The sequence below is a fragment of the Brachyhypopomus gauderio genome, chromosome 1, assembly GCF_052324685.1.
Source record: "Brachyhypopomus gauderio isolate BG-103 chromosome 1, BGAUD_0.2, whole genome shotgun sequence".
NCBI lineage: Eukaryota > Metazoa > Chordata > Actinopteri > Gymnotiformes > Hypopomidae > Brachyhypopomus > Brachyhypopomus gauderio.
Window position 1 is genome coordinate 49,928,806 of NC_135211.1, and position 17,070 is coordinate 49,945,875.

Genomic DNA, 17,070 nt, shown 5'->3' on the forward strand with positions numbered 1-17,070 from the left:
TGTGTTGAAATTGATGCTTAGAAGTTAGAATGGACTAATATTTTAATTATTTTCACATTTTCATTTTAAAATTAACATAGATACACTTCCATACCATACTTATATACACTAGCCAAATAACTTGATAAGTATGGGGCTTTAGTAATGCTGTATAACTGTAGCCTTAAGTAGAATAGAAAGATTCTAAGTGTTTGTCCAATTGATGTTTCATGTCGTTATAGCAGCTTTTTAAAATTATACATATGAATTTTTTAACCCCTTAATGTTTACTAACTGTTACAAATGTGTTTTGTCTATTTTGTATGAATAGCTTGTTGGTGAAGGAGAATTGTGGTGAAGGAGAATTGTGCTGGAACACATTAAAGGTACGTTTGAAGTGTATCGTGTATGAGCAGTGGTTGAATTGGTATACCTATAAAACGGTGCACACAATGAATGGTGAGGGTAGTTGATGTGCTGCAGAATAATTGTTCATTTATGATGAGTATCTGTAGTGATATGTAAACACTTGGAAGCAATAATGTAAAATGTATAGAAGAGAACTCAGAAACCGCAGCTCCAACTTCTCAAAGTCCTGTTCAATGTGCTTTCTTAATTGTGCTTTGATGTTTGAAATTTTTCATCACATTAATGCAGTGAATGTGTAGTTTTTGTGCTAGATATATTTAATGCATGCTATAAAATAGCCCATCAAATGGTAATACAGTTGTGAGTATGTGCAACAGGTATCACATGTGCTGCTGATTACATGATACTGATCAACTTTGAAAGATGTGAAATGTGCTGTTGGTGTGACAATTAAGACACAAGAATAACACACACACACAACGCCTGCTGGTTGAGGATGCCACTCAACGCCTGCTGGTTGAGGATGCCACTCAACGCCTGCTGGTTGAGGATGCCACTCAACGCCTGCTGGTTGAGGATGCCACTCAACGCCTGCTGGTTGAGGATGCCACTCAACGCCTGCTGGTTGAGGATGCCACTCAACGCCTGCTGGTTGAGGATGCCACTCAACGCCTGCTGGTTGAGGATGCCACTCAACGCCTGCTAGATGATGTGCCACACACACAAGATTAATCTTGGAGCAATGCCTGCTGTATGAAGATGACACACACACATATGCATTTTAGCTGTGAAGTTGATTTAGTGTTGAGTGGTGGTATACAAAATTATTATATAGTGAGTAAACATGGTTGAGTTTAGTGTCCAGTTGAGTAAGTGCACAAATGATGAGCTGAACAATGTATTATTAATTTAACTACTATTGAAATTAATGCTTAGAAGTTAGCATGGGCAGGATAACATTCTGAACACCCAGCAACATTTTCATAATACAAATTCTGTTTCACAATGCATTTATGTGGTAATGTTTTAATTGCTAAAGTGGAACCAAATGGAATGTTTTTGTTTAACTTGTCTGTTAGACTAACTACGCTATTGGAACAAAGACATTTAATGTGTTAAATTGTTTATTTATATATACACTAAGTGATTAGTGCTTAGCACAAGTAGAGTATATGAAACAGCTGTTACACAGGTGCTGCTGACATCAAGCTCCTGAATCAGATGATGAATGAATGTTGGCGTTCCAAGGAAGAAGCAAGAATGTCCTGTTGAAGCAAAGCCTGCTGAACACATCTCACACACACAATACATTTTTAAACTGTTGAGCTGAAAGTCTTTAGTGATGTACATATTTGCAACTTAAGCTTGTCTGATCAAGTATTCTGATGTGGTTATTTGTTTTAAAGCTGTACAGCATTTAAATGAGCAGTAAAGCGTGGTTTTGCTCATTGTATTCTGAAAAATGTACATTAGTGAAAATGGTCCCTTGAATCAAGTCCCTTGATTATAAAGTAATGCTTAGTTTGTATAACATGGTGTTAGGAAGGCATTTACTTCACAGTAATTTCTATATGCAATACTGTAACAATGTATGCAAGTAAGAAATTAGTCATGAATACACCTGTCACAAATACAATGTCTGTTCTGATTTTTTTTACTTTTTTTTTTTTGATTTGATATGTGCTGTTTGTATTAAGTAATATTGATTGATTAGTATGTCATGTTGGGATAGACATCATAGGTTTTGACTGGTTGTGTGTTTGTATTTTCAGATGCCTCGCACAAAAGCTTCGCTGAGGTCGGCTGCAGCCAGGAGGAGGATTACGGAGCGGCTTGTGGCTCAGACTGACGGGGTTCTGGCTTTTTCCCCTGACAAAAAGGTCCTGACTGAGACTGTTCCTGTGAGCCACAGCTGTCCTGCAGACCAGATCTCGTCTCTGACTGACGGGGTTATGCCTTCATCCCTTGACAAAAAAGGTCTGACTGACACGGGAGTGCTCCTGAAGAGCACTCCTCAAAGCCATTTACAAACTCAAGCTGCCAAATACTTGCCAAATACCTTGCCAAATACCTTGCCAAATACCTTGCCAAATACCTTGCCAAATAACTTGCCAAATACAATTGCCAAATACTTGCCAAATACCTTACCAGATACAAGTGCCAAATACTTGCCAAATGCCTTACCAGATACAAGCTGCAAAACTGATTCTGATGAATGTGTACATGTGGATATGCTCAGAGGTTCTTTTCATCAAGCTCATCCAAAGTTTGGCATAAACAGTAACAAACAATGTGTTGCAAATAGTATTACTGCCATCATGACTAACAAAGTGAAAAATGTGCTTTCTTGGACAATCAGAGACCTTGATGATGTTCTGCTGAATGGTGACAGATTCTACAGCAATATAAGAGATGCCGGCAAAATTCATGATCCATTGGGCTATTTATATGTTACAGATGTGCCTACAGAATACACTGTGTGTGGATATGACTTTTCAATAAATTTTCATGATGAAATGTTTACTGGGAAGTTTGGTGTCACTGAATATGGACCGTTACAAAACGTTCTTATGTCACATGATGAGGCAATCCGAAGAGTGTTTATGCAATGTGAAGCATGTTTGTTTACTGTTAAAGAGAATACATGTGCTATCATTAAACAAGACTCCTGGTATGTGCTGATTGACTCTCATTCACGAAGCGAAAACGGTGCACGTATTGATTCAGGCAAGAGTTTGGCTGCTTTTTATGCTGACATGGAATCATTACTTAACCACGTTATGATACTTGGTCTTTCACTGAAAGCTGAAGGAGCACAATTTGAAGTTACTGGCGTTGTTGTGAACATAACTGGCAGAAGCACAGCGGAAGAGAAAACACAAGGTGGTTTGTCTGTCACTACACACCGAGAGCTCTACAGCAGTGTGCTAAAACGAAATCGTAACACAAATGAAAATGAAACTAAGAAAGGTGACGCATTTGACCGTTCACAACCCTGTAGCAAAGCAAACGTGCAAAGTAAACGCAAAGCAGCTGAAAACAATTCCGAGGTGAAAACGGTACCCGAACTGCATGTTGGTAAACGAATGAAGCATGTAAACAACCTTACCGATGTATCTGTGAGAAATGACAGTGACGTGCTGATTGGCGACACACAACGTGAACGCTTTCAGTTTTGTCCATTGACAGTGAAACAGCAGAAGACGTTATGTTTAAGGCAAAACGTTGTGTACATCGAACATGCTCGTAGCGACCAAATCATACCAGTACCGATGGGTGATCCTTGTGAAACAAAAACTATCATTGGTGACGGTAACTGTTTATTCAGATCACTGGCATTTGCAATTAGCGGAAGTGAGAAAGAACACAGAAAAATACGACGTGCTGTAACTACACAAATGGAGAGAAATGAATCTAAGTACATTAACTGTCTTCGACAAGGGTTTTCATCTGTTGCAAATTATCTTGCTACTTCCCGAATGAAATACGTGGGAACCTGGGCTACTGAAGTAGAAATACAAGCTGCAGCCGATCTTTTTTTTACAAATATATTTACATTCACTAGAAATGCGTGGCTAAAATATTCATCGTGCAACAGTTGCGACCAAGATGCGGGAATATACCTCAAACATTGTAGCGAGTCTCATTATGAAGTAGTGACGTGTGTTAAAGTTCCTGATGGACAGACCTGTGCTGCACTGTGTTTACAGAGATGTGACAGCAGAAAATCAGAAACAAAGTCCAGTCGCTCTGAACTTGAGAAACGGAGAATCAAATATGGAACAAGCCAGGAGGAAAAGATTCAGAGAACACTGAAACGATACCGTGAAAATGAAATATACAGAGATAGTGTCAAAACACGTAGCAGTGTTGAATACGCAACGAATTTGCAACATAAAGAACGGAATAAACAGTTAAGCATAAACAAATATGCGACGGATATGGAACACAGAGGAAACGTTAAACAAGCAAGTGTAAACAAATATGCGACGGATATGGAACACAGAGGAAAAGTTAAACAAGCAAGTGTAAACAAATATGCGACGGATATGGAACACAGTGGAAAAGTTAAACAAGCAAGTGTAAACAAATATGCCACTGATATGGAACACAGGGAACATGTGAAACAATTCAGTATTAATAAATATTCTACAAATGAACATCACAGAGAGACTATAAAAAGACAGAGTTTTGAAGCTTATCATAACGATCCAGAATATCAAACGGCTAAGAAACAGAGGAGTTTTGAAGCTTATCATCATGATCCTCAACATCAAGCAGCTAAGAAACAACTTGGTATTGAGAGGTATAAAACAGACATCTGCTATGCTAACGTTACTAAAAACAGAAGTAAAGAAAGAAAGAACACAGAAAAAAGGAAACACAAAGATATTAACTATGTGACTGAAAACTTCAGAGAGAAAATAAGTACTGGTCCTGAATATGTGTGCTCAGTATGCCATCGACTATTGTTTAAGAATCAAGTAATCAAATGCAGAAAAGATACATATCTCAATAAAGCCCAGGAGGTTGTTTCCATAGCAGAGAGATGTATTACTGACACATACTTACATCAATGTAATCATGCTTGTGTTCATAAGTGTAACATTCAAACTGGCTCTGCTGGATCACTGTGGATTTGCTACACATGTCACAGAAAGATTCTTAATGGGAAAATGCCAGAAGAAAGTGTTATGAACAATCTTGCACTAGAACCAATTCCACCTGAACTACACAATCTAAACTCACTTGAACAACATCTGATTGGGATGAATATTCCGTTCATGAGACTTGTGTCTTTACCAAAAGGTGGACAGAATGGTGTTCATGGACCTGTTGTGTGTGTTCCATCTAACATTGCAGATGTAACTGAAGTGCTACCAAGAACAGAAAATGTTGATTTGATGATTCGCATAAAACTAAAGAGGAAATTGACTTACAAGGGGCACTATGAGTACAAATTTGTTAATACAGAAAAAATAAAGGATGCATTATTGTACCTCAAACAACATAATGACTTTTACAGAGATGTGACATTTAATAATGACTGGGTCAATCCACTAAATAAAACTGAACATGAAACACAAGAGCCTGATGACACATGTACACAGCATGTTGATGAGGAGAACAATGATGAGAATAATGAATCTGAAGATGTGGATATAGATGAAACCTTGCACGACAGACAACAGCACGGTATGTTCATGGATACCTGTTTACAACCTGTTGATATTGCACAAGAGGTTTTGGATCAGCACTTTGATGGCATAATGTCTGTGGCACCTGCAGAAGGTAATAATCCTGTAAGGCTCTTGAACGATCATTCAAATGAGGCAAAGTGTTTTCCAGTTCTATTTCCAAATGGTACGGGTACTTTTCATGACCACAGAAAAGAGAAACTTACACTGAGCAGATACTTGAACACCAGAATACTCAACGCAGACGGACGTTTTGCAAAGAACTTGGATTACATTTTTTATGGTCAATATTTGTCAGAGTTAAATCAGATTGTGTCAAATGTGTCTATTGCATTGAGAAAAGGACATGATACACGCAACAAACCTGTGATTACATCAGAAATGTTGACTAACAGAGAAGCCTTGCAGAACATTTTCAATTTTGATGAAGGGTATAAATTCTTAAGACCTATTCGTGGTACACCCCCTTTCTGGCAAAGTGTTCAAAAAGACCTGTTTGCAATGGTGCGACAACTGGGTATTCCCACATGGTTTTGCTCATTTTCATCTGCTGATCTGCGTTGGCCAGAATTATTGCAAACTATTCTCAAACAAGAGGGGAGAGAAACTTCTACTGATGATCTAGACTGGTCAGAAAGATGTGCTCTATTAAAAACTAACCCTGTCACAGCAGCCAGGATGTTTGAACATCGATTCCACTGTTTCCTTAAAGATGTGATTATGTCTGAAGCACAACCGATTGGCGAAATTGTTGATTACTTTTACAGAGTTGAATTTCAACAGCGTGGCTCACCTCACACTCACTGCTTGTTTTGGGTCAAAGATGCACCTCAAGTGGACAAAAATGATGATGATGAAGTTGTGTCATTTGTAGATCACTATGTGACATGTGAAATGCCATCGGAGGATGACAAAGAAATGCATGACATTGTTTCCAGTGTACAACAACACAGCAAAAGACATTCAAAATCATGCAGAAAAAAGAAAACAACTTGTCGTTTTAATTTTCCACGCCCACCGAGTAGCAGAACATTTATAACAAGGCGTAAAACTGACAATCCTGAAAAAGATGCTAAAGAGAAAGATGAGAATTATGTGGAATCAGCCAAAGGTAATAACATGCCTCCAATGGAAAAAGATGTAGCAGAGGCTATCATGAAAAAAGTAAAAGATGCGTTATTGAATACAGATGTTATCTTTGATTCTACTGAGGAGTTATTTGCTTCGCTTGGTATAAGTCAAGAGATATTTGAAGCTGCTTACATCAGAGTGTCTCGAAAAACTACTTTTGTCCTAAAGAGAAAACCAGGTGACATATGGGTAAACCAATACAACAGAGATCTTATACGTTGTTGGAATGCAAATATGGACATTCAGTTTGTAGTTGATGCATATTCCTGCATTGTGTATATAATCTCTTACATTTCCAAAGCTGAGAGAGAGATGGGATTGCTTTTGTCACGTACTCAAAAAGAAGCCACAGAACAAGGTAACCTTGACGCTAAACATGCTTTACGGAAACTCGGAAGTGTATTTTTACACAATCGTGAAGTTTCAGCTCAGGAAAGTGTGTACCGACTTACTAACATGAAACTGAAAGAAGCCTCTCGCAAAGTGCAATTTATTCCTACTGGTGATAACGTAGTGAGAATGAGTCTTCCACTTCACGTAATACAAACGCGAGCTGAATATGACAATGATGATAATCAAAACATATGGATGAACAGCATTACAGACAGATACAGATATAGACCAAAAACGGACGAATTTTCCCAGATGTGTTTAGCCAGTTTTGCATCGGAGTACAGAATATTGTCAAAATCTGAAAGTTCAGCTCGTGATGCCATAAAGTTAGAGAAAAGCTTAGGATTCATAAGGAAACGGACACGAACAGATTCTGCTGTTGTGCGATACGCTCGCTTTTCACCCACAAAACATCCAGAGAAGCATTATCAAAGTATTTTGCAATTGTTTTTGCCTCATTATTTGGATTGTCAACTCAAGCCACCAACTTTCAACACTTATGAGGATTTTTATAAGACTGGGTTTATCAAATATTCTGATGAAGAAGTCCAATCAGTCAAAACAATAGTAGACTTAAATATGTCATATTTCGAGAAAGATGCTGACACAATAGACGAAGCCGAGGAACAGTTAAAAAGAAACGGTCCAGTTGAAGATGCTTGGGCGGAAATATGTCCAGAGAACGAACGTGAACGTTTAGAATGTCTTCACAGAAAAGAAAATCCTACTGATGAAACAGAGCAAAATATTTCTGCTGCTGACATACCTGATTTATTACCAACTGAACCACGCTGTGCTATAGGAAAAGAGAAAGGTATGCGAAAAGAGGAAGCAATGTATGTGCTTCGTTCACTAAACAAACAACAGTCTGAAATATTTTACAAAATTCGACATTGGTGTTTAGAAAAGACACTTGCTAAAAACCCGCAGCCATTTCATGTGTTTATATCTGGTCCAGGTGGTGTTGGAAAATCCATGTTAATCAAAGCAATATACTACGAATCATGTCGCATCCTGTCCCGATTGTCAGATAATCCAGATGAGACGCATGTGTTAATAACAGCTCCAACTGGTGTAAGTGCATTTAACATTGACGCTGCAACAATACACAACTGTTTCTCTATATCACCAGAGGTAACGCTGCCTTATCAACCGCTCGGAGATGAAAAGATAAATTCACTGAGAGCTAAATTGGGAAATCTACAAATTGTCATTATTGATGAAATCTCAATGGTTGATCACAAACTCTTATCGTATATTCATGGCAGATTGAGACAAATTAAACAACAAGGAGATTATTCTGCTTTTGGAAATGTGTCTATAATTGCAGTTGGTGATTTTTATCAACTTTCTCCTGTGAAAGGAAAGTCTCTATACACTGAGCCTAAAGGTGTAAATCTATGGCAGAACCACTTTGCATTGGTTGAGCTCTCGCGAATCATGAGACAAAAAAACATGGAGTTTGCTCAGTTACTGAGTCGTTTAAGGAAACACAAAAGACAAGATAATTTGTCAGAACATGATGTGAATATGTTGAAATTATGTGAAACAGGTGGTGAAGGTGATGAACTGGACAGTACTGCTCTGTATATTTATGCAACAAATGCTGAAGTGGATGATCACAATGCAAACATGTTGAAGAAGGTATGTGCAGACATTACTATCATTCATGCACAGGACTTTGAAAAGGTTGCAAAAACAGGTCGGCTGGAAAAAATGCATGGACATCATGTTCATACTACCCACACGTCTTTACCAGAATCTCTTCACATCGCTGTAAATGCTCATATTATGCTTCTTAAAAACATTGATGTGGCAGACGGACTTGTAAACGGTGCATTTGGTACAGTTGCTGAAGTGTGTTTTGATTCTGAAGATGACTTTCCAGCCAAAATATATGTCACATTTGAAAATGAAAGAATAGGAAATAAATTAAGAGCAAAACATCCTTGTTTAAAACCAGGATTTGAAAAAGCCACTCCTATTTTCCCTGAAGAAGAAAGAGTGACAAAAAGTGGTGGAATGCGACGTCAGTTTCCCCTGAAATTAGCTTGGGCTTGCACTGTTCACAAAGTACAAGGTCTTACTGTGGAAAAAGCTGTTGTGTCACTAAAAAAGATATTTGCAGCAGGACAAGCATATGTGGCCTTGAGTCGTGTAACATCTTTGGAAGGGCTTAAGATAAAAGATTTCAAAGAGAGTGCTATTTATGCAAAAGAAGACATTGAACAGTCATTACATAACATGCCTTTATTTATTGAACCAGTGACAGAGCTGCCACCTCCCTCTGGGTCATACAAGATTCTTCTGCACAATGTTGAAGGACTAACATGCCATGTGGAAGACCTGAGACATGATACGAGGTACATGGAAGCTGACATTATTTGTGTGACAGAAACTTGGTTACAACCAAATGATTGCAACATTGATATTGAATTATCTGAATTTGCATTCTATAGTAAACCCAGATGTTTTTCATATGACACTAGTCAGGTGATGTTTGCTGACTTGAAGGATCGACAACATGGTGGTGTTGGTGTGTATTATAAACGACATACTGGTTGTAGTATTGTTGATTTACCATGCATTAACATTGAATGCCTGCAGTTCATCCTACCTCAGCTGAATACAACAGTGGCAGTTCTGTACAGACCTCCTTCCTACAATCTGGTAATGTTTCAAAATAACCTGATACACTTGATTTCTCATATTGACAGATTCCCAGGAAGAAAAGTGATCATGGGAGATTTCAATGAAAATCTTTTTGTAACAAGGACAGTCAGTAATACTATGCAACTCCATGGCTTTACTCAGGTTATAAGAGAACCAACAACTGAATATGGCACTTTGATTGATCATGTATATATCAAAGATGTTTCTGCAGAAGATGTCAGTGTTTCTGTTATGCCAACATATTTCAGTTTTCATGAATGTGTTGTACTGAACTGTTTTCATTAATCTTCAATTTCAGGTACTTAACGTTTGCTGACGGTTTGCTGACATTTTACTGACAATTTGGTGACACTTTGAACTAAAACTTTTGATTAAGTCAGGCACAACTTGAAGCGTCCACGATGTGGGGGGTGGGGGATACAGGGGGTAAACTATCTGGACGGCCTCTTGTGGGAACAGACTAAGGAGCTGAGAGTGCCCTATTAACTGGTTCACAGCATTTTATTTTATTGTATGTATTATTTATTTTATTTTTTTATTTTATTATGAAATATAAAGGTATTCATATAAAATACAGGCCAAATGTTTAACAAAGCAAAACAGTTCTCAAATCATCTGTTAAAGGACTGTTGACAAATATCATACTTCAGGACTGAATCCACAGGTAATACAGTTTCCAACAAGCAATAAACATGGACATTTAACTTCACATCTAATCCTGCACAAACCAAAATTCCTGATTAAAGGCTGGAGCTATTGGTCAAAGAGTGGTCAGCGCTGCCTACATCTCTGGGAACCTGGTGTCATACAGGAAAGCCAGGAATGTCCTTCTAAAGGCCAGGGACAAGTTGCAGTCAACTATCAAGGATGTGACATCAAGCACATATGGAATCACTTGCATGCTATCACAGATTACAGAGATGGACAGATTTGGTATCTGCTGCGTTCACCAGGTAAGATGTTCTATTGTAATTTGGAGACAAACATATCTTTATGTAAAGTTAAACTACCATTGTACTGTGACAGGTGCACATTAACCATGTCTGTGTCTGATGTGCTCAGATCTTTATGGAGGGTTCCCTTACACAAGGCATGTGGTCTTGATGGCATCAATGGTTCATCAGTGTGCACTGTAGGACCATGTTACAGTCATCTACCAATGATGTCACATCTAGCACATGTGGATTGGCATACACTCTATCACAGAATTAAAAGGTGGACAGGTCTGTGATAAATGTGTTGCTGCAGGTATGCTAAACATATTTCATATTCCTTTACAGGTCAGACAAACACCTTCACTCTAACTGTCACAGCTGCACCTTAACTATCTCTCTATTTGATGTGCTCAGATGATTCTTCAGGAGAATTCAGTCACACAAGTCCTTCCTACCTGAGGCTCAACTTCCATATTGGAGGGACTGTGACTACTAGCTGGGCCGCCCAATGGAGGATGGGTTCCCTTTTGAGTCTTGGTCCTCCCAAGGTTTCTTCCTAATCCTGCCAAGGGAGTTTTTCCTTGCCACTGTCGCCCCTGGCTTGCTCATTAGGGATATGGACCCATGCGCTTGTAAAGCTGCTTGCATACTGCACATAGAGATATATAGATGTCTACACATATTGTGATTACTAACTACAGGTCTGCTTTGAACTCAATAATGACAAAATTTAAATTTACCGTGGACTGTATTATTATCTAATGTTTCTTTTATTTGCTGTGAACCAGTACAGGGCACCTCAGCTCCTTAGTGAGGGATTATTACAATAGTTATACTATACATTATCATTAATTTTTTTAAATTATATTTATCTAGATCAATATTTTTAAAGAAATGGTCTCAAATAAACAGACTGAATGTCACAGTCCTGCCTCCCTCCTGTCAATCATGTCTTCTGTGTTTGTGTCTTTTATTTTGAAATTCCTAGTTGTCTGACTTCACTCCCCTGCCTTGTTTTCTGCCCCTCGTTATTGCTTTCTGGTGTGTCTTGTTAAGTCCCTTCTTTGGTCAGTGTATTTAAGTCTTGTGTTTAGTCTCTTATGTGGTCTGTTATTGTAAGTACCACTTGCTTGTATGTTATTTGGTATCTTGGTCTTTTGTGTCTATAATACTAGTCTGTGTGTACTCCTTGTATTTTACATTCTCTGTTAGATGTACTTTGTGTGATTTTGCTTGTTGTCTTTCCTTTTCTTTAGCCTTGCCCACCCAGTTATTTCTGTTAGTGTTTGGTTCATATGTTAGGTGTTTGATTATTCTTGGTGTATGTTCTGTGTGCGGTGTATATGTATTCGTTTTGGTATTAAATCATTGGTCAGTCCGCACTTGCATTCAGCCTTCTCTCCTAGTTGTTACACTGAACATGAAAAGATTTGCATTGTGTTGATTGTCAGTTATAAAATAAAATAAAATAAATAAATAAAATACATTATGTTTATAAAGAGGTTCTCTTGTGTTATTATATTGACAATTTGCACTGGTCTCAAATAGAGCCCAAATATGAAAATGTTTGTCAATATATAATATTCTGACAATTTTATGCAAATGAAAGGATAAGTCTAAAAACTATATGCGCATTTCAAATTTTGTCTCACAGCTCCATCTACTGGCCAAATAATTTGCAACTTTTGACAGTTATTGCATGAAAGAGGTTTGTATACCTTTTGGTAAATATGTGCAGTGTAGTTAGTGTCACATGTTATCAGTGATGAATATAAATTTTTAACAAAGCTGTTAGGACAGATTTGCACATTTTAATAATAATAATCTTTATTTGTATAGCACCTTTCATACATACATGTAACTCAAAGTGCTTTACAGTATAAATAAAAGAAACATTAAAAGGAGATAGGACAAAAGGAAAATGTTAAAAGAAATTAAAGATAAAAATATTAAAATAACAAAAAGTAAATAAGATGATGTAAAGTAAATAAGATAAAACTATTAAGATAGAGTTTCTTAACTAAAAGCGGATCTAAACAGGAATGTTTTGAGACTGCTCTTAAAACTATGCAGGGATGAAATGCTTCTGAGCTCTTCAGGAAGAGAATTCCAGAGCTTTGGGCCATAGTGGCTAAAAGCACCCTCGCCAATCTTTAATCGGCTTTTGACCTTTTGGCCAGCGGTGCCTTTTATTTTATATGATCAGAAAAGCAGTAATTTACAATACAGGCAAAACGAACACAAGTACTCATGTTATTCTGTCCACAGAAGAATTAGGACATCATAAAAGTTCAGGACTAATCCGCAGATCATCCAACAGGCAGTAGACATGGACACTACTGCATATATAGATAGACCCAATCAACAAATAACAGGCCATTGAGGCACTAAAGACAAAAATACATTTTATTGGAAAAAAATTATTCAGATCATAGAACTAAATCGCATACTGAGATTAGCTTTGTGTGAGTGTAAGTGTGTTTGTGTGGTTCATGTGAGCAATAGTTTTCAGTCAGTTCCGGAATTTAGTACTACCATACTGATATTATAGTGACAAATAAGACATTTTAGTGAATTAAAAGGTTTATTTATGGTCAGACAGTGCACTTTTGTTATGAGTTGTCATTTCAAAGTTAATTATTTCACTGTTCTGAATTATACAAGACCCATTACTTGTCTGCATTCTGCATAACAGGATTGCATCACAAGTTTTTATGATTTCTTAGGTTTTTGGGTACTGTAGCGCTCTTGACAGGCCAATTTGAGGCACTTAAAGCCCAAAAGGTTCAAAAGAAATTGTATTGGCAAAATGATTTAGATCACAGAACTAAATCACATGCTGAGATCAGCTTTGTGTGTGTTTCTGTGGTATTTCATTTGAGCAATAGTTTTAAGTCAGTTCCGGTGTTTGGCCACTAGATGGAGCCCAAGCACTACCATACTGATCTCATTAATCTCAGTAATGCAATAGAACATTTTGGTGAATTAAAAGGTTCATTTCTGGTCAGGCAATGCACTTTTTGTTATGAGATGTAATTGCAATGTTATAGATCTCATTGATCTGAATCATACAAGCCCCATTACTTGTCTGTATTCTGCATAACAAGATTGCTGCATGAGTTTTTATGATTTCTTAGGTTTTTGGGTACTGTAGCGCCCCCGACAGGCCAATTTGAACCAAACTTGGCATACCTCACAAGGACTTCAGGATATAAAAGCCTTTCAAATTGGGAGTTGAATGCATACATGGTTTATGAGTTATAGCAATATAGGTCATATATGGCATGGCCACAATGATATAATGGGAAAATGGACCAATCAGATAAATTAAAATCCATTATTTTTTTAATCAGTTTTTACCTACAGCGTCTACTGATTATGCTCATATCAATTTTTCCATAATTGGATCAAATTCCTATGACTAGTTTGTAAATAGCTATTTTCAAACAATAGATGAATGTGACAAAAGTATGCATTTTTTAATAGGACTTGTAATTGCAAAGTTGTCAGGTCTACTGCAAGGAATAAAAAGAAACAAGTTGCATGTTCCTAAGTGAAAATTTGGAGGAGTTATGCACGGTTTTCACAAATAGCGCCACCTTGTGGCCAAATGTTTTAAAACTGCACAGCATGACACATAGTCCTGAGATAAGCACAGTGGTAAGGTTTCATGTTGTTTGGCCAATGGTAAGTCTGTCAAATGGCCAATTAATTCAAATAAAAAATTAATTGGCTCATGGCGGCCATGTTTTTTGAGTGATGATGTCATCATTGTGTGTCTTGATATCACTTGGGCCCCTGATGATGCCTGTAAAGTTTTGGCTTGATGTGACTAATGGTTTCTGAGATACAGTTTTTCCCATGTTATAGCGCCCCCTATTGGACAATCGTGGCCAGCTTTGACCTATGACCTCGGAGTCATGTGCCCTAACAACTGTTAAAATTTTATGAAGATCGGTCAAAGCGTTGCTGAGATATGGCTGTTTAAGTAAATTTGGCCACGCCTTGGAGCTATTGATTGACATGTGACAACCAGACTGTATGCAAATCTCAAAATGTTTTTAAGCAACTTTGATAATGAGATTCTCCTGAATATTTTGACACCAAGGTTGTGGTGATCCGATAAAAAACCAGGGACTAGTATAAAAAAGTAGGTTTTGCATATTATGCAAATTAGCAAAAAATCTAAGTAGGCGGAGCTTAATGGTTCTTGAGGCTTTTTTGTTTGGCTTGAGCCAAGGAATCCCTCAGAAGTGGAATTTTGTTTCTAGGCCCTACGGTTTGGGAGATATGGACCAAAACGCAAAATGGTGCGCTATAGCGCCACCATCAGGCCAATGTGGGTCTGTGTGCTTTAGCACGGTCTCGCAAAGAGACTACACCATTCTGCCAAGTTTGGTGTCTCTGGCCTTTACGGTCTAGGCTGCAGTATGCGTTTTATGCGGAGAAAAATAATAATAATAATAATAAGAAGAAATATAGCCGCAAGCGGCAATTACGGGGTCCAAGCGCAGGGTATGGGCACCATCTGGCACTCCTGAGATGCGTAAGCATGTGTGTGTAATCACTGGGTAGGTATGGGTGAAGCAATGTGTATATGAAACCTATAGGTAGGCCATTGCATGTGTGTGCATGTGTAAGAAAGATGTAGGGGTAATTCAGGAAATTCTAGTATAGCGCCACCTAGTGGTGCAATTCCCGTCATACTTGAGCATGTCTTAGAGAGTGTGTAGATGAACATAATATGTGAGTTTCATGTTGATTGGCATATGATAAGCTTGTGAAATGTGAACTGAAAGCTGATTGGTCGATAGCGGCGGCCATATTGGACATATGATGGTGCAGGTCAAGGACCTGTGTCATAGGTGCATATAGATGATGCGTACCAAGTTTGGAGTTATTTGGCCAATCGGTGTGGGCAGGAGAGTTTTTTGGCCGTTATAGCGCCACCTAGGTGTGCATGTCTGCCAAAATGTATGTACCGGTCTAGACACCTAATAGGTACATGTGTGTGAAATTTGGAGTGAATACATGAAAGTATGCCTGAGATACAGCAGAATATGTGGATTTTTGGCGAAGAAATTTTCTACGCTTGACTTGTGATGCATGTGGCCACGCCCATGTGCAGAAATGTGCACTTTGGCTCCATAACAATTAAAGTTCAGACTCTTGTGAGCGCCTGGATACCACATATGTGCATGTATGTGAAAAATCCAGGGACTAGTACGCGCTCAAAAATGTGTGCAAATTTGCATATTATGCAAATTAGCTCGACATGTAAGGGGCGGAGCATATGGCTTCAATGGAACTTTTTTTAGATGAGCACATGCCTGATCAGGTGAAGTTTACATTTTGTCTCTAGGACATACGGTTTAGGAGAAACACCAGTTTAAACTTTTTCATGCGTTTTTGTGCGCTATAGCGCCACCTATGGTCGGATCGGGCTGGCGTGTTGCGCCTGAGTAGCGGAGAGGAGTACTACAAGTTGGCCAAAGGAGAAGTCTGTAGGTCTTACGGTTTAGGCTGCACAACGAGTTTTAAGGCAGAAAAAAAATTGGCATATGAAAAGCTTGTGAAAGGTGTACTGAAAGCTTATTGGTCGATAGCGGCGGCCATATTGGACATATGATGGTGCAGGTCAAGGACCTGTGTCATAGGTGCATATAGATGATGCGTACCAAGTTTGGAGTTATTTGGCCAATCGGTGTGGGCAGGAGAGTTTTTTGGCCGTTATAGCGCCACCTAGATGTGCATGTCTGCCAAAATGCATGTGCAGGTCTAGACACCCAGTGGGTACATGTGTGTGAAATTTGGTATGAATACGTGAAAGAATGCCTGAGATATAGCAGAATATGTGGATTTTTGGCGAAGGAATTTTCTACGCTTGACTTGTGATGCATGTGGCCACGCCCATGTGCAGAAATGTGCACTTTGGCTCCATAACAATTAAAGTTCAGACTCTTCTGAGCGCCTGGATATCACATATGTGCATGTATGTGAAAAATCCAGGGACTAGTACGCGCTCAAAAATGTGTGCAAATTTGCATATTATGCAAATTAGCTCGACATGTAAGGGGCGGAGCATATGGCTTCAATGGAACTTTTTTTAGATGAGCACATGCCTGATCAGATGAAGTTTACATTTTGTCTCTAGGACATACGGTTTAGGAGAAACACCAGTTTAAACTTTTTCATGCGTTTTTGTGCGCTATAGCGCCACCTAGGGTCGTATCGGGCTGGCGTGTTGCGCCTGAGTAGCGGAGAGGAGTACTACAAGTTGGCCAAAGGAGAAGTCTGTAGGTCTTACGGTTTAGGCTGCACGATGCGTTTTAAGGCAGAAAAAAAATAATAATAATAATAAATATAGCCGCAAGCGGCAATTACGGGGTCCA

The 17,070-nt window shown here is 38.4% G+C and overlaps 3 protein-coding genes across 8 annotated transcripts in view; 2 read left to right on the forward strand and 1 right to left on the reverse strand.

The window, feature by feature from the left end:
• Positions 1–3,594, reverse strand: part of LOC143523574 (condensin-2 complex subunit D3-L-like) — a 65,175-nt gene extending 61,581 nt beyond the window's left edge. Inside the window, exon 1 of the mRNA XM_077018141.1 lies at positions 3,458–3,594. The gene's annotated coding sequence lies outside the window, so the exon portion shown is untranslated. The remainder of the gene's footprint in view (positions 1–3,457) is intronic.
• The window catches only part of LOC143523854 (DNA-directed primase/polymerase protein-like), a 119,517-nt gene that overhangs the window by 44,293 nt on the left and 58,154 nt on the right, over positions 1–17,070 (forward strand). For 3 of the 6 annotated variants that reach the window (XM_077018238.1, XM_077018241.1, XM_077018240.1), the window contains one exon: positions 311–2,869. In XM_077018238.1, the coding sequence (XP_076874353.1) occupies positions 311–321 (11 nt within the window). In that variant the 3' untranslated portion in view covers positions 322–2,869. Of the gene's footprint in view, positions 1–310; positions 2,870–17,070 lie in introns of those variants that run through there. The other 3 variants (XM_077018239.1, XM_077018243.1, XR_013133468.1) reach the window with 2 other exon arrangements.
• LOC143509923 (uncharacterized) lies at positions 1,994–10,847 on the forward strand. The gene is made up of 5 exons (XM_076998857.1): positions 1,994–6,657; positions 8,623–9,433; positions 9,638–9,740; positions 10,490–10,696; positions 10,806–10,847. The coding sequence occupies exons 1-5, from the start codon at positions 2,121–2,123 to the stop codon at positions 10,845–10,847; spliced, it is 5,700 nt and encodes a 1,899-aa protein (XP_076854972.1). The 5' UTR covers positions 1,994–2,120.